The sequence below is a fragment of the Equus przewalskii genome, chromosome X (genome assembly GCF_037783145.1).
Source record: "Equus przewalskii isolate Varuska chromosome X, EquPr2, whole genome shotgun sequence".
Taxonomy (NCBI): Eukaryota; Metazoa; Chordata; class Mammalia; order Perissodactyla; family Equidae; genus Equus; species Equus przewalskii.
In genome coordinates, this window is record NC_091863.1 from 15,440,806 (window position 1) to 15,462,725 (window position 21,920).

Below are 21,920 nucleotides of genomic sequence, written 5' to 3' on the forward strand. Positions count from 1 at the left end.
AACCCGCCCCCTCCTCCCTGGAATATCCTGTGCACACTATGTGCAGCTCTGGTCCAACCACAGTGTAGGGGCAGGGAACAGCGAAGAATTACCCCTGGATTTGGGATGTGGAGAGAGAGGCAATAGGAAAGACTCCTATTTTACTGTAGATGATGCAGACGGAAACGTTTTCTCCTCCTGTAAGCATTCCTACCTTGACTCATTAAATAGGAATTTCTGGTACTGGAAGGACCAGCAAAAAGCCATCTGCTCGTCTTCCTTGCCCTCATCCTCCTCCCCAAGGAGTGAGGCATGATTTCTCTGATTGGTGAGACTGAGCAAAACTGCTGGGCGCACGCAGCCCAGTCCATTCTCATTCCCTCTGGGACCTGCCTGCAGCGAGCCCACATTCTGAGCTTCTCTAAGCAGTGCCTAGAGAGGCGGGCTCTGCCCCAGGGGCCTGCAGTGTGCTGGCACCTCTGCCCATGAATGGGTAGATGGATGAGGAGCTCTTCTGCAGACACGACTCCCACCATGAGGGTCCCCAGGGCTGGCCTGGGAGTAGTGGGTAAGAGGCCTGAATGGGCTGCAGGTGCAATCCATTCTATAGTCCAGCCTTAGTAGCCAGAAAGCCAGCATCTGGATCTCAACACGACCCCTGGGTCTAGTTTAAATGGCTATCAGAAAGGAATGGAGCGTGATGAAGTCACACCCTCAATCAGTGTATGTGGAGCCCATAGATGGAAACACAGGGCAGGACTATGATCCCGTGGAGAAAAGGGTGAACTGGCCTGGGTGGGGAGGTTCAGAGTCTCAGGTCAGCACAGCCATTAGCAGCCTTGCTCCACCTTGCTTTAAGAGAACAGTCACACGTAGGTTCTGCTCACACCACTGACTGTTAGGTTCTATTCTAAATAAAGCTAGGCCAATTACCCATGAGCACACATTTAAAAATAATTTCTACCTGAGAAATAAGGGTGGATCATTTGAGATAAAACTCAATATATTAAGAAGTCTGTTTATACTCCTCTATCCCAGCCCCTGTTCAATAAACAGAATAAACTAGAAAACACACACACACGCGTGCGTGCATGCACATACAAACGTGACCTTCAAATCAGGGAAGTGTAGGCAAGTCATAGATTTTTTTTTAACAGTGAGTGACCAAAATACAGAATACAGTCTTAGAAGTTCCCGATTTTATCTTCCTATTTGTACTTTCCTGCTCATCCTGCCTCACCACTTCACAGCATGGATTTAGCACTCTGCCGGGTGCCTGCATCTTGAACCAGGCAATGTTGGTCTGGCAGGCCGCAAGGCCTCTCTGCCCAGCCCTGCTCACACTACTGCAAGCCAAACAAAGTCTGGCAAAGCTATTCTTTTCCAATTTCCTAGAGATAGGTATCTTGGCTGATGAAAGAAATGAAACACGAATTAATCAGGGGAACTCACTGTGCTTTCACAGAGTTTCATTTTTAAGTACTTTCTCATCTATTTAATAAAGGTCTATTTGATTGCCACAATAACCCAGCGAGGTAGGTGGGAAATTACTATTAACCATATTTCAGATAAGAAAGCCAAAGTCTGAAGTGCTTAAATGACCTTTCCCAAGAGATGTAAACAAACGAGAGAGCCAGGGCTGGCACCCAAGTCATTTGATTCTTCATCTTGCTTTTTATAGCTTTTCCACTTTGATTTTTAAAAGTTCAGTACCTCCAATGATTAAAAATCTAACAAAGGGGATTTACAAGTTTTGTTGTGTAGGTGAAAATAAGTCTTCCTGGTGCACAAGACAGGATTATATAAACCTTTGAGGTTCCATGACTGGCAGGAAATATGAACAAACACCTCTGTGAGAAGAGCAGCAAGAATAACTCTCAGGAGAGGGCTGTGACGCTTCTAAACTTGAGTTCACTGCAAAGGCGAACCCCAAAGGACATTTTTGCTCCACATCCTGGAATTTAGCTCTGTTTTCTCCAAAGCCACTTGACTCCAGACATGGTGAACACAGCCTACCCATGGATGGGAGGGGTCTGTGGACCTGTCAGCACAGCTTGGCCAACATTCTGAAAAGTCTATGTTTATGGTCACAGTTTATTCATCCCAGAAAGGAAAAAGCAAGTTTATACAGAGAAACCTGTGGATACCACCTTAACCCAGTGACCAAAGTTACCATCACCAGTAAGAAACAACACGCCGTCATGGCCTCCTGATATGATGCACTGAGAAGGAACCAACATCCCTTCCATGAGATTCCTGCCCCAAATACACAACCTGAGTCTAACCATGAGGAAACAGCAGACCGACCCAAACTGAAGGACAGTCCTCAAAATAACTGGCTTGTGCTCTTTAAAAATGTCAAGGTCATGAAGAAGAAAGGCTGAAGACCTGTTCCAAGTTAAAGGAGACTAAGGAAGACAAGACAGTTAAATGCAATATGGGACCCTGGGTTGGATCCTGGACCAGGAAAAAAACGCTATCAAGGGTCTCATTGGGACAACCGGCAAAAGTTGCATACAGATTGTGAATTAAGTAACAATATCGTGTCAAAGTTAAATTTTCTGATTTTCACAATTGTACGGTGGTTATACAAAAGAAAGTCTTCATTCTTAGGGGTAAAGGGGGCTGATGTCTCTAACTTACTCTCAAATCGTTCTGGGAAAGAGCTGTGTGTGTACGCACGCGCGGCTGTCTATGTGTGTCTATGGAGACTGAATGAGAGTGAGAGGGGGATGGGAATGATAAAGTAAATGTGGCTAAAAGTTAACGGAATGAAAGGTATACATGAGTTCTTTGTTCTAGTCTTGCAATTCTTCTGCAGGGTTGAAATGATTTCAAAATAAAAAGGCTTTTAAACATTGGTCTAAACTCAAATTATCCTCTAGTTGGACCAAAAAATATAAGACTACAGACTGGGTGAACATATAAATACAGCTGTGAGGAGGGGGTATAACTTAACATTTTCAATTTTCTTTTTCAAGAAAATTTTCAGGTTAGAATGTAAAAGCCTATTTGAGAACGATGGTGGTGGCAAAAACAACAGTTGAATTGTCAATGCGGGGGCCTTGATCCACTGTAGTCGCTCATCTGTGGGCAGAGATACCCACACCACACATCCGCCAGAGAAGCCTAGAGGAATTGCGCCTGGTAAGGACCACTCAAATGTCCTCAAACACCAAAGGAATTGGCTGGTTTCAGGAGTTTTCCATAAGCTTGTAATTCTGAGTGGGAGGCACTAATTTGGGCCATCCAGACAACTTTGTCTTCATTTTTTCCCTCATATAGATTATCTGTTTTGTTTTCAATGCATGATAAAGTGAAATTAACCTAGGTTCCTGATGCAAAATTGATTTTAGGTATGAGCGATCTCTGAAAGTGATTATCTTTGGCAGACTGTATTTTCCAAACATGGCATGATAATATCTCTTCCCATCCTGCATGATCTTTTGAGTTTAGTTTTCCATCCCCTTGAATCTGGGTTGGCCCGATTGCTTTGACCAATAAAAGACAGCAAAGAAAGAATGCTGCACCAATTCAGGGCACAGTCCTTAACTGATCTGGTAGCTTCTGCTTCCTGTCCCAGGAAATACTCACTCTTGGGGACACTCACCCTTAGAAACCAGCTGCCATGCTATGTATGAGACACCTAAATCCTATGGAGAAACTACATGTGGGCATTCTATTCTAGTTGACAGCCCCAGCTGAGCTCCAGTCAACAGCTAGCATCAACTGCCAGCCAGGTGAATAGGCCATCTCGGACCTCCAGCTCAGTTGAGCCCTAGGATCCTGCAGTCCCAGCTGACACTGGATCGTAAGCGCATGGAAGACCCCAGGTGAGAATCGTCCAGTGAGCCCAAGACAACCCACAGAACAATCACACAAGAGACCCCAAGAGAGACCCTCCCAGTAAGCCCAAGTCACAGACTTGTGAGAATTAATAACAAATAGTTTTATGTCTCTAAATTTTGCAGAGTTTGTAAAGCAGCAACACATAACCAAAACATTTCCCGTCATAATGACGCAACTGACTTAGAATATATTTCTAAGAACTTGAAACCATTCGAGAATACTTCACACTGAAGAACTTGGAGTACAGGCAGCACCAACACTCAGAGGCAGAGACAGGCTGGGTAAATCCACTTGGCCACACTTGATTTCCTCTCTCTAGGTTACAAAAAGAAAGCTATGCTCTATCCACCTCTTTGAGAGTGTTGCTGAAGCCAGTTTTCTAAAACCCATACAAGTACCCGACAATGCCAACAATGAAAATAAACTCAAACGCTTAAAAGAGCAATGCCATTAATATGCACAGCCACCCAACAGTGGCTTCATTTATCTGAGATCCTGGAAAAGAATGCAGTCAGAGCATGTCACATGACCTGTCTGGGTTTCTGGATGGGAGTTCAAAGGGACTAAGCCCCCGTTCAAAGTCACGTCACTTCCAGTGTGCTTTAAAGATCATACACTTGGTCTGCAGAGGGAAGGCTGAAAATGCCACTTTGGTCGGGGTTTATTTTGTGTGACACCATTTTAAAAATCAAGTGTTTCTTTTTCATCTTTCTTCAATATTGAAAAGAATATACAAAAAAAGAATATACAAAAATATTTATAACAAAAGGTATGAACAGTGATATAACAAATGCTCACACACCAACCAACTAGTTCAAAGGAAAGACATGATAATTATGGCAGGATCTCCCGTGTGCTTCCTCCCACACTCAGAGGCCTTCATCACTCTGCATTTTATGTCTGCCGTTTTCTTACTTTTTCTAAAAATCATTTTACCACATTTATATTCTTAAAAACACATTGTTGGGGCAGGCTCAGTGGTATAGTGGTTAAGTTCGCGCACTCCGCTTCAGTGGCCAGGGGTTCACGCATTTGGATCCTGGGAGTGGACCTACACACTGCTCATCAAGCCACGCTGTGGCAGCATCCCACATACAAAATAGAGGAAGGTTGGCAACAGATGTTAGCTCAGGGCCAATCTTCCTCACCAAAAAAAAACACCCCACATTGTTTAGTTTTGCACATCTGGGAACTCAAAATAAATGGAATTACGCTGCTGACATTCTTCTACAACTTCATTCTTCCACCTGGCACTACATTACTGAGATTTACCCACTGGTTGTGGACAGCTGCAGTCCATTCTTTTTCAGTGCTGTATAGTTTTGCTGGATTTTCAGAATTTACTTATGGTCTACCTGACTGCCTACTTTCTCAGACCTGGTCCATACCCAGTGTGATTCAGCCACTAATTTTCACCCAGGGAGAAACTTTCTTTCTTTCTGAACATTTTAAAATCAAGAAACATTTGCTTCTCCTTAGACCTCTGGACTCTGGAATTCTGATTTAGAGGTATCCAAGCAACTTCTACCCCAGGGCACCACTTGAGGAGAAGTGGTAGTTTTGACAGTACACAAGGAAGTCCTGCTGTGTTAGAGTTTGCTATTTTTCCTGCCTACACTACAGATGACACGAATGGGGCTCTGAAAATAAAGGCCATGACACTACTTTCTCTTTGCTGAAGTATCAGGAATATCCTGCAACACAGTATCAAAGATGGCATCCCTTAGCCTTTAAAAATTCCCCAAGTGAAATCCACAGCCCAGAAAAGAGAACATCTGAGGAACCGAGCAGTGGGAGAATAAACCGATAAATGGCCCAGAAGGAAAGAGGAGGCCAGAGTCCTTGGGCAGGTTTGGTCCTGACATTTCCCAAACCTGCCAGGCGAGCCCACTCCTGCCCTCCAGCTTCTCCTTCCTTGCTTGCTTTCATCCCACGGACACATATTAAGCATCTGCTGTGCAGCAATAAACGGAGTCGGTGCCCACCCTCATAGCAGTCTGGCAAGAGAGAACACAGAGCAATGAGGCACAGACGGAGCTGACCTGCTCCCTCACCTCTCGCAGGCTCTGCTCAAAGGTCACCTCCTTAGAGAAGCCTTTCTTGACCACCTTATCTAGCTACTCCCCCCCACCATTCACTGTCATCTGACTCGGTTTTACTTTTCTTCACAGAACTGATCACCACCTGATAGTATATTCGCTGTTCACTGTTAGGTAAGCTCCCTGAAGGCTGAGAAGAGCACCGGACACAGAGTAGGTGCTCGACAGGTACTTGATGAATGAATACATGACTAATAGAGGTATGCATACGACGCTCTGTGAGCACAGGGAAGGGGGCGAATTCAGCTTTGGCTGGTTCTGGAGAGGATGACAGCTGAGCTGAGCAGCTCAAGTTGGGCTGCTCTCTCTCTGGACTAGGCCTGAAACTGTCCTCATCTGCATCCACATCTCCCTCCTACCTCACCTGGGGTCCCTTCAAGTGGAGACTGTCCCACTCATTTGGGGATTCTCTGAAGCATCTGGCACAGTGACTTATATTTATTCATTCCATAAATATTTATGAAGCAACTACTAGACGCCCATTACTGTTCTGGATAGAGTGGAAATTTTAAATATTTCTCTAAGTTGAACTGCATAGAAAAGTCTAGGTTTTGTTCAAGTCTCTTTGGTCAGAGAGAGATTTTATAAAACTCAGATGATGTGTTATTTAAAATACAAAATAGTTCCTGAAACACAATCTTCAAGATTTTCAACTTTAAAGAAATAGCAACAGTGCCCATCGTGAGCTTGCTTCCAAAAATCAAATTCTCCTCTCTATAGAGGGTAACAACCCTCTTGTTTGCCTTAGAGAAATTTACAATGACAATGATGAAACTTGCCAGCTACTATCCATGCAGGGACCATAAGTCAATATCCAGGAAAGAGAGGGGTGGGATCTGGAAAAACTCTAGTATGAATAGGCTTTTCTTTTTGTTAATGTCAATATCCCAAACTAACACTAGAGTAGTGACATGCGAATGGAAGGCTCAGAAATAATAAAGACAAATAGAGACCTTACAGCCCACCTAACAGATTTAGAGTTTGCAAGAGAGCAATACTATAATCAAAGACAGGCAATATGGGCAAAGAAGGATGCAATGGACTTAAAAAAAAAAAAAAAAAGCGACCAAGATGCTATTAATTCAGCAAGGCGCTATGGAGGATTTTCCTCATGCAAGATGGATACATCCATAGCAGGTAGTAGTAGTCCATAAAAACCATAGCAATCTCTGAACAAAATAATAGTGAAAAAATCTTTGTTAGAAAGCAATGTCAGAAATAAGCTAATGTCACTTTGAAATATTTTTTTAACATATTTCCAAGTGTTCATCAAATTTGTGTTTTATCTTACATTCTCTGAACCAAACTGATGCACTAAACAAGCTTTATATGATTCTCTCTATATAAAGAGTTTATATAACTTTCTATATAAAAAAAGAGCTTCCGGGGCCTGCCTGGTGGCACAGCGGTTAAGTTCGCATGTTCTGCTTTGGCGGCCCGGGGTTCGCCGGTTCGGATCCTGGGTGCGGACATGGCACTGCTTGGCACGCCATGCTGTGGTAGGCGCCCCACATATAAAGTAGAAGAAGATGGGCACGGATGTTAGCTCAGGGCCAGTCTCCCTCAGCAAAAAGAGGAGGATTGGCAGCAGATGTTAGCTCAGGGCTAATCTTCCTCAAAAAAAAAAAAGCGCTTCATATTTTCCCAAATTAAAATCATATTTTTCTTTCTCTCTCAGTACTGCTGAAGACGTTCCCATTCTACTGCTGAATTAAGTTACCCAGTGAGTCATTCTTGTTAATTACTATCAGTAAAATACTTTAATGACTTAAGACAGTGGTCACACAGTATAAATTTGTTTTTCAGTTACACAGTCTCATTGGCGAGTTCATCCAATTCTTACCAAAAAAATATAATGGTTACATTAAACAAAAACATACTGCTGGTGGTGGCTGACAAGTTATGATTGCCTTTCTGTTTAAGAGATAGATGAGAGAAAAAGGTAGAGAGAGAGAGAGCGCACGCGAGCAAGCTCAAGTGCCCAAGCACAATGAAATCACTTCACTCCAGATGCAGGTGAAGGAGAAAGAAGGAGAATGCCAGAAAAGCAGAACGGAAGAGAAAAATGCTGAATGGGTTATCTCAGTAAATCAGAGTCCCATATTTACCGGATGACAAATCCCTTACGAGCCCACCATTTATCCAGAAGATACACAGAGAGTGAACGAGGTAACCTGAAAGTCCAGCATGCCTCCTGCTCGCCTCTTAGGGCTGGCCATGCCTCTCCAGGGAGCAGGAGGCACATGCTGCACCACACAGAGCCCCACCAAACTGCTTTAATTGTCCAACGGTGGCAAAGGGGAAAGATGCTTACTTCAATGTCACGGGAGAAGATGACCTCTTAGAAATGCCTCCTGGAAACTCACATCTTCTCAGAGGGGACCCGAGGCCCACAGTGGGAACGGAAGTTGTTGTTCGTGGCCCCCTCTTCATCTTCTCTGTCTGTAGAGGACACAGAATAGGACAGCCATGGCCCACGAGTGGCAATGCTTCTATAATTTCTAAAAATACCTCAGATGGAAGTGACGCACACACTCTTTCAGAAGGATCCAAACAAAGCCATAGTGCTTCCCACAACGTGAATCTTTGCAGGGAAGCACCACAAGGTCATCGTATTTAGGTCATTCAGTTAAAAAAAATACCTTGAGCTTCTAAATGCAAAGATTTCCTTCTCCTTGTTACCCTGCAAAGAGCTAACAACAGAACCATATTATGGTCCTGGATATACAGAAACTAGACAGACTACAAAGATATACAAGCACTATAAAAAAGTCACAGGTAAGTGCAAATGTGGTTATAACAGCCAAGACAGTGGCTGTGGCCCCTACCAGTGTAATGGGACTGCAACCCCACCCACCCCTCCAGGTCTTCTCTATGGCCTCCCTCGGCAGGAGGCAGGAGGCATGGGCCTCAGTGCCTGGCCCGCAGTGCACTCCACAAGGGTGGTTCCCATCTCTTCCTATCACACTTTTCTGTAGCAAATCCTCCTCTGGCCCCCACACCCACATACGTCAGCCCCCTTCCACAGTAATCCACCCTACAGTAAAACTCAAGGGTCTGAAATATTCACTTCTCATGGGAGAACCTCAGGGCCACAGTGGATTTAAAAAAATAAATGGGGTGATATAAAATAAATGCCCAATAGTACAGTAACATCATGGTTTTAAAATAACTCCACATGTCATTTGATGTCCCTCCCTTCAACAGGTGGAACTCAGTTCCCTTCCCCTTGAGTGTGGGTTGGTCTTAGTGACTTGCTCTTAATGAATAGCATATGACAGAAGTGATGGTGTGCAACATCTGAGACTGGAGCTTAAAAGGCGTTGCAGCTTCCCCCTTGCTCGGTCTCTCAGATCTCTCACTCTGGGGGAAGCAGCCAGCTGCCATGTCACTTGGACACGCAAGCAGCTGTATGAAGAGGTCCATGTAGTAAGGAACTGAGGCCTCCAGCCAAGAGCCACGTGAGTGAGCCGTCCTGGAAGAGCCCCAGCTAAGCTCTCAGGTGAGCGCAGCCCTGGCCATCATCCTAGCCACACCCTCGTGACAGACCCTGAACCAGAGCCACCCAGCTAAGCCATCCTCAATTTCTGACCCAAAGAACCAGTGACGTAGTGAACATTTGTTTCAAGCTGCTAACGTTTGGGGTAATTTGTGTCATAGCAAGTGACAACTAACAAAATTAGTATGGTATGTATAATTTCTAAATAAATATACATAATTGGCGGTAACTGCTCAACTTTTTTTTTCACTGATATTGTCAGTGTGACGTCAAAAATGTTTAAAGGCCACTGTTGTGGATGAAGGTTGACCTAGAACCTCAGTTCTAGTTGCCTTTGGAGGCCAACTGGCCCAGACTCAGACATCCTTAAAGAAGCAGTGACACTTGAAACATTCCTTCTGACTCCTGTCCTCTGGAGGGCAGGCTACAATGAGGACAAGGTTTTTAGGAATTTGCTACAAGGCACTAAGATTTAGGAGGGTGCAAAAAGTTAAACGATTTTCAAAGGCTGAGTGAAATTTTAAATCAAATCGGCCCCTTAAGCAGCCCCTGGAGACTGACGGAAACAGAGACGCCAGGTCAAGTGCAGGGAGGAATCAGTGTCAGATAAGCCAGCCCCGAGGGGTGAGTGAGAGGGTTTACACCTACCGGCGAGGCCTCCGCTCCTGCAGGGGCTCCTTTCCCAGCATCTCCTGCGCCAGATGTAGATGTGGTCTTCTTCCTCTCAGTGTTCCGAGTGGGAGAAGACTTATAGGAAGACTTAAGAGGGCCAGCAGGAGCTATACGAGGACAGGCATAGGATACTAGAGAGTTATAGTATAACAGCCAGAGAGACAGGGAGCACAGAGGGAAAAAGTTGGGGGAGCAGGGAGTCAAGAAGACACATTTCTGTTAAAATGTGACATGTGCAACCCACATTTTCCAAATACCACCATACATTTTCTAGTGTATGCAGAATGAACCCTACCTTAGAAGACTTCCATACTCAATGCTCAAGAGTCCAGTTCATTTTAGAAGTTCAAAGTCTGGGCTTTGGAGCCAGACAGATCTAGCACTGTCACCTAATAGCTGGATCACCTTGGGCAGGTTACTCAACCTCTCTAAACGTCAATTTCCTTGTGCAGGAAAGAGTTAATACAGCATATCTAGCTGCCGTCTTTTGAGAGGCCCGCTTACAAGGTTGGCCCTTGCCTGGCATCTGGGAACGGAGGTTTCAAGAGGGTTCCCACCATTGATGAATGTCTAAACTGTGCAAACAATATGGTCTATGCTGAACACCTGCTATCCTTCTGAGAATCTGGAATTTGGGTCCGTGACTGGCAGGGGGTGCCTACATGACCAGCCCCCAGTAAAACCCTGGGCACTGAGTCTCTAACGAACTTCCCTGGTTGGCAACATTTCACACGTGTTGTCACGGCTCATTGCTGAGGGAATTAAGCACATCCTGTGTGACTCCATTGGGAGAAGACTCTTGGAAACTGGTACCTGGTGTCCTTTGGACTTGGCCCGAGTGCCAATTGCCTGTGCTAATTGTGCTGTGCAGCCTTCCACTGTAACACATGACAGCCACGAGTGCCACCACACGCTGAGTCCTCTTAGCCAATCACCGAACCTGGGGGTGGTCTTGAGGACCCCCGACACAATTGGTGTCAGAAGCAGGAATTTTAAGAATGATCTTGATTCACTGATACATGGTAAAAGCATTGTTTGGGAAAAGGAAGGATAAAGGAGTGGAGGATGATGACCCTCTGGTGCCTGGTGGCTAGAGAGTCATCCACTGTATAAAAAAACAGCAGCTGAGGGGCTGGCCCCGTGGCCGAGTGGTTAAGTTCGCGCGCTCCGCTGCAGGCGGCCCAGTGTTTCGTCGGTTCGAATCCTGGGCGCGGACATGGCACTGCTCGTCAGACCACGCTGAGGCAGCGTCCCACATGCCACAACTAGAGGAACCCACAACGAAGAATACACAACTATGTACCGGGGGGCTTTGGGGAGTAAAAGGAAAAAATAAAAAATCTTTAAAAAAAAAACAAAAAAACAGCAGCTGAGATGCTGTCAGTTGTGAGGGGTGAAGTACCCGCAGAGTTTGAAGATGACCCATCCAACTCCAAGAGTTGGCTTGCTGGATCCTCTGGCTGCTTTTCGTTATGCTGGCTTAAGTGAGGGAAAAAGTACAGTGTACAGCACAGGTGACACCTTTGATTTTTGTTTTCTCCTCCAAGTGGGAGTGGGACATGAGCTCCTTGCTCTTTGGCACCAGTGGTTTGCTGGAATAGTCTGAGTACTAGAACCAGAACAAGTCTCCATACTTGATGATTTTTGCATAATAGAGCCTCTGGAAAAAGGGAGACATAAAAAGAGAGGCAATCTCCAGAGATAGACTTTTGGAGTTTCAAAAATCAACCCAGGACCACTACAGATATAGAACACCCCACCGTGGGGTCTTAACCTGTGAAAACATCACAGATGCTGGTGGACCATCTGGGACAAAGACAACTGCCCACAGGAAAGGGCTTGTTCCCTGATGGGACCATTCGACCTGGAGCTTCCGCTTGGCTCTCGATTTCCAATGCAGAGCCTGCGTGCATTCCTAACTTGTGATTCCTGACAAAGCTCCAAGCTGGGAAAGGGCACTCACAGGGAGTGGGACCCCTCCACCCACCCGATGACCAGACTTGACCCCCTCCGGGGGCTGCCTCACTGTGGCTGACAGGACGTCTGGTGTTTGACTTTCCAAATTGGTTGCAGTTTGTAACAATGGACTGAGAGCCTGACTTGACCTCCTTCACCTTTCTCCCGCTACACAAACCTCAGAAAGGTGATTTGTGCAACACATCTGTCCTCGGGACGGGACTGACCTTTTCGAGGCTGCTCACTGGATAAACAAGCAGGGCAAAAGAGATGAGAGGTACGCAAGCCTATTTTGAAATTCTTTGAACTCGGAATTTTGTCCTAATTCCTGAACATGATGTATCTTTCTGGTTAAGTTGGATAAAATTTTTTTATAAAAATGCTCTTGTCCTTCTTGCATTAAATCTTTTCAGATGAAAGGTCCCAGCGAGAGTAGAGGATGATTGAGAGAATGTAAAGTTTTGATTACTGAAGGGGGCACACTGATAACAATGGAGAAAAACAACAAACCCCAGCCCCTAGAGTGGTGCAAAGGAGGGAAAGGGCATTTGTGGTCTTTGTTTTCCAAAACTGTTCCTGGGAACTCTCCCTTCTTCCAGAAGGAAAACTGTGCTGCCTTTGCAAGCACTTCAGATCCAGATGGACTGCAGAGCCCAGATCACATGTGAGTGTATGACTGTGAGGCGGCAGGGGCAGGCCAGCTCCCGTATGGAGCCCAGAGAACACCTCCACATGCAGTCCGTGCTCAGCACGCGATGAACTAGTGTCACAGACAGAACGGTTTGGAACTGACCACTTCAGGTAGTCCCTCTGAAAATAAGGGCTGAACGGAATCACTCGGACCAGACTGAGAACCTGCGGCAGGAGGAACCATGGTGGGAAGCCACACTGTGCGCCGTGGTGGCCTGTACTGCCTGACCAATGCATGTCCTGCTTAGGGTGCCTGAACACTGTAAACTCTTTGTTTGCAGGAGACACATGTGCCCTCTGGGATTGTACTTCTTGGGTGTGTGCCCTGGCCATTGTGATACTGCCTCAGCCCTGGAACACTTTGAGTCTTCATCCTACTGGCCAGAGCTGTGCTGGGCCTGAATTGACGCCTCGGGCCAGGTAGAAAAGGTTCATGTGGAAATGTACAAAGGAAGCCACCTGGCTTTCTAAGACAGACCTTTATATAATGGTTTGTGTTTTAACTGGCTAAGTCCAGAATCCCTAAAGGGCTTAGGTGAAATCACTGCTGTAGGTCAGCCTCAGCCTGCTGTGTGGGGTCCTACTGATGATAATTCTGCTGTAAAGACACCTAGGCCAAGGACCAAGTGGGGACACTGTGCGGAAGAGAGAAAACATAGCGGGCATGACTGCTGTACTTGGAAAGGCCTGCTTACAAGGGTAGCCCTGGCGTCAGGGAACCTGGATTTGGGGAGGGTTCCCACCATTCATTTATAAGAGTGGCTCACTGTGCCTAAGCTGTTTGCACAAACAACACGATTTATGCTGAACACCTGCTTTCCTTCTGAGAATCTGGAATTCAGCTATGTGCCTGGCAGCGGGTGCCTATGTGACCAGCCTCCAATAGAAACTCTGGGTACTGAGTCTCTAACGAGCTTCCCAGGTCGGCAACATTTCACACGTTTCACAACTCATGGCTGGGGGAACGTGTCCTGTGTGACTCCATTGGGAGAGGACTCTGGAAGCCTGTGCCTGGACTTCGTCCCATGCGTCTTTTTCCCTTTGCTGATTTTGCTCTATAGTCTTTCACTGTAATATATCAAAGCGATGAGTCCGAGAGAATCATCAATCCTAAGAGTGGCCCTGGGGACCTCCTGACACACTCCCTGTTCTCAAAATGGGAATACAGGCATACCTCACTTTACCGCACTTCACTTTACTGTGCGTCACAGACACTGCGTTCTCATAAGACCCTGCACCAGCAAAAAACATTATGACTTGCTGAAGGCTCAGATGATAGTTAGCATTTTTTTAGCAATAAAGTATTTTTAAATTAAGGTAGGTCACTTTTTTAGACATAATGCTATTGCACACTTAATAGACTACAGTATGGTATAAACCTAACTTTTATATGCACTGGGAAACCAAAAACTTCATGTGACTCGCTTTATTGCGGTGGTCTGGACCCGAACCTACGATATCTCCGAGGTATGCCTGTACTTCCTACTTCCCAGGAATTTTTTGTTTGTTTGAGATATAATTAATATACTACAAAATTCATCTTTTAAAAAGTGTGCAATTTAGTAGCTTTTAGTATATTCACAAGGTTGTGCACCCATAACTACAGTCTAATTCCACCACATTGTCAACATCCCCAAGAAAAACCCTGTACCCATTACGCAGTCACTCCTCTTTCCCCCTCCCTCAGCCCCTGGCAACCATGAATTTACTGTCTCTCTGGACTTGCCTATTCTGGACATTTCATATAAATGGAATCATACAGTTTGTGGCATTTTGTGTCTGGCTTCTTTCACTGAGCACAATGCTTTCAAGGTTCATCCTGTAGCATGTATCAGTAATTCATTCCTTTTTAATAACTGAATAATATTCTACTTTACGGATATACCATATTTTGTATATCCATTCATCTGTTGTTGGACATTTAAGTTGTCTCTACTTTGTGGCTAATATGAATAATGCTGCTAAGAACATTCATGCACAAGTTTTTGTGTGAACATCTGTTTTCAATTTCCTTGGCTCTATACCTAAGAGTGGAATTGCTGGGTCATATGGTAACTCTATGTTTAACTTTTTGAGGAGCTTGTCAGACTTTTTCCCGAAGTGAATGCATCATCTTACACTGCCATCAGTAATGTATGAAGGTTACAATTTCTCCACATCCTTGCCAACACTTATTTTCTTTTGAATTTTAGCCATCCTAGTGGGTGTGAAGTGGAATCTCATGGTTTTCGTTTGCATTTCTCTAATGACCGATGAAGTTCAGTATCTTGTCATGTGCTTATTGGCTAGTTGCATATCTTCTTTGCAGAAATAGCACAACTACTCGGAAATAGCTAGAACTAGGTAGAGGATTATTTATCATTTATATGTCATCTTCCTGAAGACACCATCTTGGGAAGTGAGACCAGACCTGCGCTGATGCGGACACAAAGCATTACTCATCTGCAAACAGAGAAGGCCAGCCCTCATTAATCTTGCCATGATGATTTGATTCACTTTGGTCAAGGAAGGGCTTTGATGGTGTGGCCCAGCGTTTTTCAGACTCCAGTGTGCAAGTCTGGTGGGCCCGAGAGTCTGCCTTCCTAACAAGCTCCCAGGTGATGCCGATGTTGCTGCTCCACGGACCATTCCTTGAGTAGGGAGGCTCTAGACACTTATTGAGCTCTTGCTGTGCCAATCATTGTGCTATCTCATTTAATCCCTACAACAATTTAAAATAACTCCACCTTCCAGATGGGGAAACTGAGGCTTAGAGAGGTTAATTAACTTACTCAAAGTGGCAAGAGCTAGTAAGTGGTAGAGCTGGTTATGGGACTCCAGAGACTGTAGTTTACAGACTACTTTGCCAAACTGTCTCTTAAAACAAGTCTACTAACCTCCACAGCTCACGAAATGGATTTTTTTCCTAATCCACATGCCCTCAATCATAAAATAATTTACTCACCTTTGTGACACTTAAAAGAAACATAGCAACAGTAAAACACCAGGGGGTAGAAAACGTTATTAACCATTGAAGACATTTCACAAAACCAGCAAATAGGAAGCAAAATACAAAAAGTCAGGAACTCATAGGCCAACCAACATCACTTCAGGTATTTTCCTCAGCGTTACCAGCTTGGCTTCTTTTACCTGAGTCACTGGCCTGCTCAGAGAGCATGAGTGCACTTCTGCTTCTGGCTAAAGAAGCCTGTGTGGGTGTCAACAGTCGCATAACAAGAAAGGTTTCCATGGGACTAAGGTGCGTGCGATGAGCTGAGGAATGGAATCAAATGAAAACTTAAAAAAGCAAAATTAAAACAAAACAAAATAAAATGTTTAAAACAACACAATGCATGATGCAAACTAACTTCTGGGTGGCAGAACCGATGTGGAAAATAAAAATATTCTAGCAAAAGATGGCTTTGGAGTTCATCACAGTAAAATAAAACAAACCATGTGTCATTTCGAGTTTAGAGAGTGTGTTAATTCTCTTGGGGTGCCTTAATTCATTCAATATGTTATTACAGTATTAGAGTATTATCTGTATCACTCAAAGAGAATTAGCCCATCTCCCAAGATGTAATATGGATTCAAGAAACCATTTACTCACCAAGTAGATCTAACATTGAAAAAAAGATTACTCCTACAAAACACTTGTTTTAGGTACTCTGTTAAAAAATATTTCATAAACACACTGATTTTGTTAATGTATAAATATGTATCCTTTCATACTTTCTCCATGTAAATAAGGGAAAAATTAAAAAAAGATACAAAAATAACCAACTGATTATCAGCTTTAATGGAAGTAGTAGTATTCATAATCCAAAATTCAGTGACTGAAATGTCATTTTGATGGTTTTGGAATGTATTATACAGTAATGGATTAACTTTTCCATTACTTTGTATTCTTTGGGTACCCACTAGCCAGTAAATGGTTTGGGAATTAAAATTTTTCAATTTAAAATCCACAAGCAGATAATTCAGTTGCCAACAACATATAATAACATACTGATATCTTTGCGTATTAATCAATGCAAATATGAATTTTACATCACTTTGTAACCACATGAATGAAAACATATGGAACACACTAATGGAACAGCTATAAAGAGTTAAGAACATGTAGATGTTTTCTCATCCAGCTCTTAATCCAAGGTTTCCAGCGCTTACCCATGAACTGCATCAGAGATCAGCAACACTGACACTTGAGGGGTCTCTGACACACACAACCAGCCTCTGTGCTGGGAGTGCAAGGCGATGCCAGTGATAAACAACCAGGAAGGCACACTGGCCTCTTCAAAGTCACAAACATCCTCCTGCTCCCGCCTTGGTGATGACTTGCCATGTAAATGCTCCACGGGCACCTGACACTTCTGCAGTGATGCTCTAAAACACGCATTTAATGCCTGAGGAGCTCCCCTCCCTGCCCTAAGCCACATACTCTGAAAGGTGCAAACTCAGACTTTTAGTGACTTATCTGAGCCTCCATTAGAACACAGGTGGTTTTAAGTCTACTGAGTTTCTGGAACTGGCAACATCCTATACATATCATCTCCCATCTCAAAACAGAGTATCGGAAAAGGCCACCCATCCTTTTCCCCTTTTAAAGGCTTCATCTTAGTTCTAAACCTCTGTTTTCAAAACAGAAATGGGCAGGCCTACAAGCCACAGACAGCAGCAGAGCCCCATTTCTTCACACATCTAAGTCTCCCACATAGCTCTGCCTCTTCAGTTCTGCTATTTCTGGCTAATCAACCATATTGCATCAATAACCAGGCAGTTACTTTTTAATGGTCACATCTGCCCACTGGTCAATTAATTCTGGGGCAGGGAACTCCTACACGCACTGTGGAAAATGGAATAGTCTCTTTCAGACTAGGAGAATATCATTAATTCCTGTCCCTATTCAACAACGACCTGGCTCTAAAGAGCGATGCCACTGTCCAAAGTCCCATTAGTGAGGCCCTGGGGCTCCCACATTCAGACCACAAGGCTAGGGTAACGGGGGATCCGCAGAAGGCTCAAGAGGGGCTCTCACAAAGACTGACGTTAAGACGCTCACACTAGAAAGAAGAAAACTGGAGAGACCAAGTCTGCACGTTCACTTGCCTCGGTCTGGGGAATAGGATATTGCCACGGTGGATGAAGACAGGCGCTTACTCATGGGAGGCTCCGTCTGCTTTGGCAAATTCATGGTTGATGTTGAAAGTTTGTCACATGCTGCAGAGAAATGCATTAAAGACATTGGTATTCACACCACTGTAGACTGAGAAACACATATCCCAAAGTGTTCTTCCTGTCCTCATCCACACGCTCCTAAACTGCTGTGGCACAGCACACTGCTTCCATCGTCCTGCTATCTACCTAGCCTGTCTGGAAATGTCCAGGCCACAGCAGCCACTTGTCTGAAGCAAGATCTTCTCTTCCATTTCTCGACTTTGTTCTTCTCTTCAATTTCAAACGTTCAACCTCACTAAACTGTTCAACTAAGGCCATGTTCATCCCACCAGCAAATCATTTCCTTGTGTCCAGGGACTTTCAAGTACATTCAGACCACACAAAAACAAAACCAATCTGGACCCAGAGACAAATCACCACTGGAAAAGGTCCTATGGTCTGGCTGAAGCTGTGAGCTGAAACTGGACTTTCTCTGCAGGTGATCTACAGCTCAGGCTGGAGAGACAAGTAACTTGTAACGCAAGGAGCTGTACCTACAGCAGAACAAGACTTAGCAGTTAGTTTCTTCCTCTTATCAAGAGATGGGCTCACAAGGGCCCTTTCTCAAATGCTAGGACTGTTCATGGTTAGGATTTTAACAGGTGGTCCTGGGTTTGGTGTTCTTAACGTCTAGCCATTATTTTAGACTGGTTCCTAAATTAAACCATGAGAGCAAATGAAGAGGCACTGACAGTGCCTTGCCAAGCCATACTGGAGCCCAAGGCAAAAGGAAAGAAGCATGCTCTGGGCTTTAAAGGGAGCAAACTCATCAATAATATTTTCAAAATCTACTCTTCTCCTTATCTTGTTTTCAAATGAGAGAATTACCACGTTTCACAATTTCTCCTAACCAAGTGATGGTCTTAAATAATTATTAATTAACCTAAGCCAAAGTAAAACTATAATAAATTCTGCTTTGGTGTAAATAAAATATTTAAACAAAATTATGTAAGTTTTAATAACCAACTTTTCAATTTATCAGTATTTGTTCCAACCACTTTAACATTCTGGAAAAAAAATTAACCGTTAGAAATTACAGAGCCAGCCCTGATGGCCTAGCAGTTAAAGTTCAGTGTGCTTCGCTTTGGTGGCCCAGGTTCGGTTCCTGGGCATGGAACCACACCACTCGTCTGTCAGTAGCCATGCTGTGGCAGCGGCTCACATAGAAGAACCAGAAGAACTTATAACTATACACAACTATGTACTGAGGCTTTGGGGGGCAGAAGAAGAAAAAAAAAAAGAAAGATTGGCAACAGACATTAGCTTAGGGCAATCTTCCCCTGCAAAAAAAAAAAAAGAAGAAGAAAAAAGAAATTACATAAAACTATATACACATTTCCCCTTTTGCCTCAGGCTCCTATATGGCTTAGCACGGTACTGGTCTTTAGAAATTCGATATTTTGTTCATCATGGATTGCTCGGCATTAACTTTGATTTATTAAAATATTATTGTATCTTGATTACTGAGATTTTTGGTGTCCCCTGAAATTTTGTGCCCAAGTCGAGTACTGCACTCACCTCATCCTGGCCCAGGCTCTGGGTGTGATTTGTAAGAGGTAATTATCAACTCTACCTGCTCCTCTCCGTTGGGGGAAGGCCAGTGCCCACGCTACAGTTAACTCGGTTCGTGCAGCAAAGTCTCTGCTGCTCAGCAACACCAGTAAGAATTAAATAAGCATTCTGCTTCGTCAAAGGAATGCTGGAAACCAAGGACATTTATTCCTACTGCTAGAATTTGACCATCTGCATTGCTGGGAAATACTGCATCCCTTTTACACCTTGTTTTTTCTTTGCCAGCCAAAGATGGGTTGAATTTCTAAAGTCGTTATTAAATGAAAGTAAAATTTTGGTAGTTTTGTTTCTAGACCCTAAGAATTTCCCAGGCCGGTATCCAAAACAGAGGGAACCTCTTAGACAGAGATAACATCAAACCGAAGCCAACTGATCTCCTTGTTCAGATTTTTGGTGTTAGTACTGATCAACTCCTTAACACTCCCTCTCCAACACCTCTCCAGGAACCCATCGCATGAACACTCAGAACTCTGCGTGATTACAGGTTTTGGTAACCAGAAGTGACTGAAACACACTACTACATAATACCTAAAGCCAATGATTAATGAGAGTGTTAGAGATCTAAATGCGCAAGGTCAAACATTGACAAGATTTTCAAGGCAGAAGTCAGTGAGCTAAGGATGAAATGTCTCCAGGGCACTGGGATGTAAGGCATGCACAGCTCCACGATGACAGAGGAACAAAGAAATATGAGCATGTCATTAACATCTCTAGAAAAAAGTTCTAAGGAGTCAGACTACAAAATCAATTGTAAAAGTGCTTGAGACAGACAGTGATGGAGGAGGGTGATCAGAACAGTCATCACAAAACGCCATGGCACGGTGATGCTCAGCTATACCGTTGGTGGACTCGGCAGCGGTGGCGGTAGTCCCTGGGTCCAGAGGGAGGGTGCTGGCTGCTAAACCTAGAGGAGGGGGTGGGGTATTTTCTGATTCACCTACACAGCAAAAAATCAGAGCAAAGAGAGGTAAAAGAAAAAAGTCCCAATTTCTGGTTGACTTTAGTTTCTAATTAGGAAATTAGAAAACGTAACTGAAATGGGTTGTTGACGTCTCAGAAATAGAAAAAATAATGTATATTCACTGACAAAAGATTAAAAGCACAATACAGCAAAGTCAAGGAACTGCACTACATATGTAAACCCATTTGCTCTCAGAAAGAGCTAGTATACAACTCCTGTGTAATAGAATGGTAAGATCACAGAGAAGAAGTAAGACACTAAGAGGGAAAAGCCACTCAGAGACTAGGAACAATCCATACAGTAAATTAAACATTTGAAAATTTAAAGATGAGTATGAACTGGATAATGAAATAAATAAGTCACCTTGAAAGAAAACTGAAAGAGCAACAGAAATTAATAATGAGGAGGGAAAGCCCCAGACCCTGTAAGGGGGTAACCGCTGCTCTGCCTTTCAGGGTCATGCTGTAGAGGTGACTTAGCCTACTGCCAGGGACCTGCCCTGAAAGCAGACTATGCCTGGGCTTGCTAGGTGCATCCAGTTAACCAGGCTCTGCATTCATTTTCTTTGCTTTTCTTTTGCTTTACCTCAAAGCCCAGTTATTGCATCAACTGCTATTTGCTACCAAAAGGAATGCACAGACCCCCTTCACGAGAGATGCATACACAGGAAGCCTGGCAGTTTTAAACATCACTTCTGAAAAACGTACCTGCAGACCGCCACAAAGCATCCCCCAGATCCTGCGGGTGCCTGCGATGTCCCTGATCTCCAACGCCTCCCCTCCGATCTCCCACCGGGGCCCTGCAATGCAGGGACGGCTCTACACTCACCCTCGCGTCCTCCGGATGCTGCGGCCAGCGATGCTCCCCATGAGCACTTCTTTTTCAGCTCCAGCTGCTGCGTGCGCTCCAGGGACCGGCGCATCATCGCCTCCAGCCGCTCCTGCCCAGTTCATGCAAGGAAGAGCGAGATTAACCACGCAGCCCCACTGCACTGCCACGCCTCAGTGCTGGGGTGAGTCACCAAATGGGGCTCTCTGTGCTCAGTATCCAAACCCCAGACGCACGTGCTTTCTCCGCCACGCCAGTGGGTGGGGAGTAAACAACGTGGCTAGTGCTGGCTCCCAGCCCCACCACCTCGTCCCCTCCCCTAGGGAGAGGCTGCTGCCGCAGCCAGGCCTTGATTTGTTTAAGAATATGCCAGACCAGCATTAACTCCTTGAGGCCTGTCTCCAGTCCTGTTTTGTCCCATCTAGTAGAACTGGAATTGTGCACTAGAACCAACTACATCCTCTCTAGTTGAAAAGCATAAAGGCTTCTGATTCGAGAAAATTTAAATTAAAACATAATTTGAATTTTTCTAGCCTTATGATAACTTTTTTGGGGTGATACATGACTTTGAGATCTAGTTTGCAAAGCCCCATTCTTATCTGAGACCTCCTTGAAGGCG

The 21,920-nt window shown here is 44.4% G+C and overlaps 1 protein-coding gene across 22 annotated transcripts in view; it reads right to left on the minus strand.

Moving 5' to 3' along the window:
• The window catches only part of MAP7D2 (MAP7 domain containing 2), a 97,642-nt gene that overhangs the window by 24,716 nt on the left and 51,006 nt on the right, over positions 1-21,920 (minus strand). For 8 of the 22 annotated variants that reach the window (XM_070603512.1, XM_070603497.1, XM_070603517.1 and 5 more), the window contains exons 4-8: positions 21,302-21,413; positions 17,833-17,943; positions 15,874-15,996; positions 10,075-10,229; positions 8,242-8,369 (exon numbers count right to left, since the gene is read on the minus strand). In XM_070603512.1, the coding sequence (XP_070459613.1) occupies positions 8,242-8,369; positions 10,075-10,229; positions 15,874-15,996; positions 17,833-17,943; positions 21,302-21,413 (629 nt within the window). Of the gene's footprint in view, positions 1-8,241; positions 8,370-10,074; positions 10,230-15,873; positions 15,997-17,832; positions 17,944-20,350; positions 20,450-21,301; positions 21,414-21,920 lie in introns of all 22 variants that reach the window. The other 14 variants (XM_070603508.1, XM_070603495.1, XM_070603499.1 and 11 more) reach the window with 9 other exon arrangements.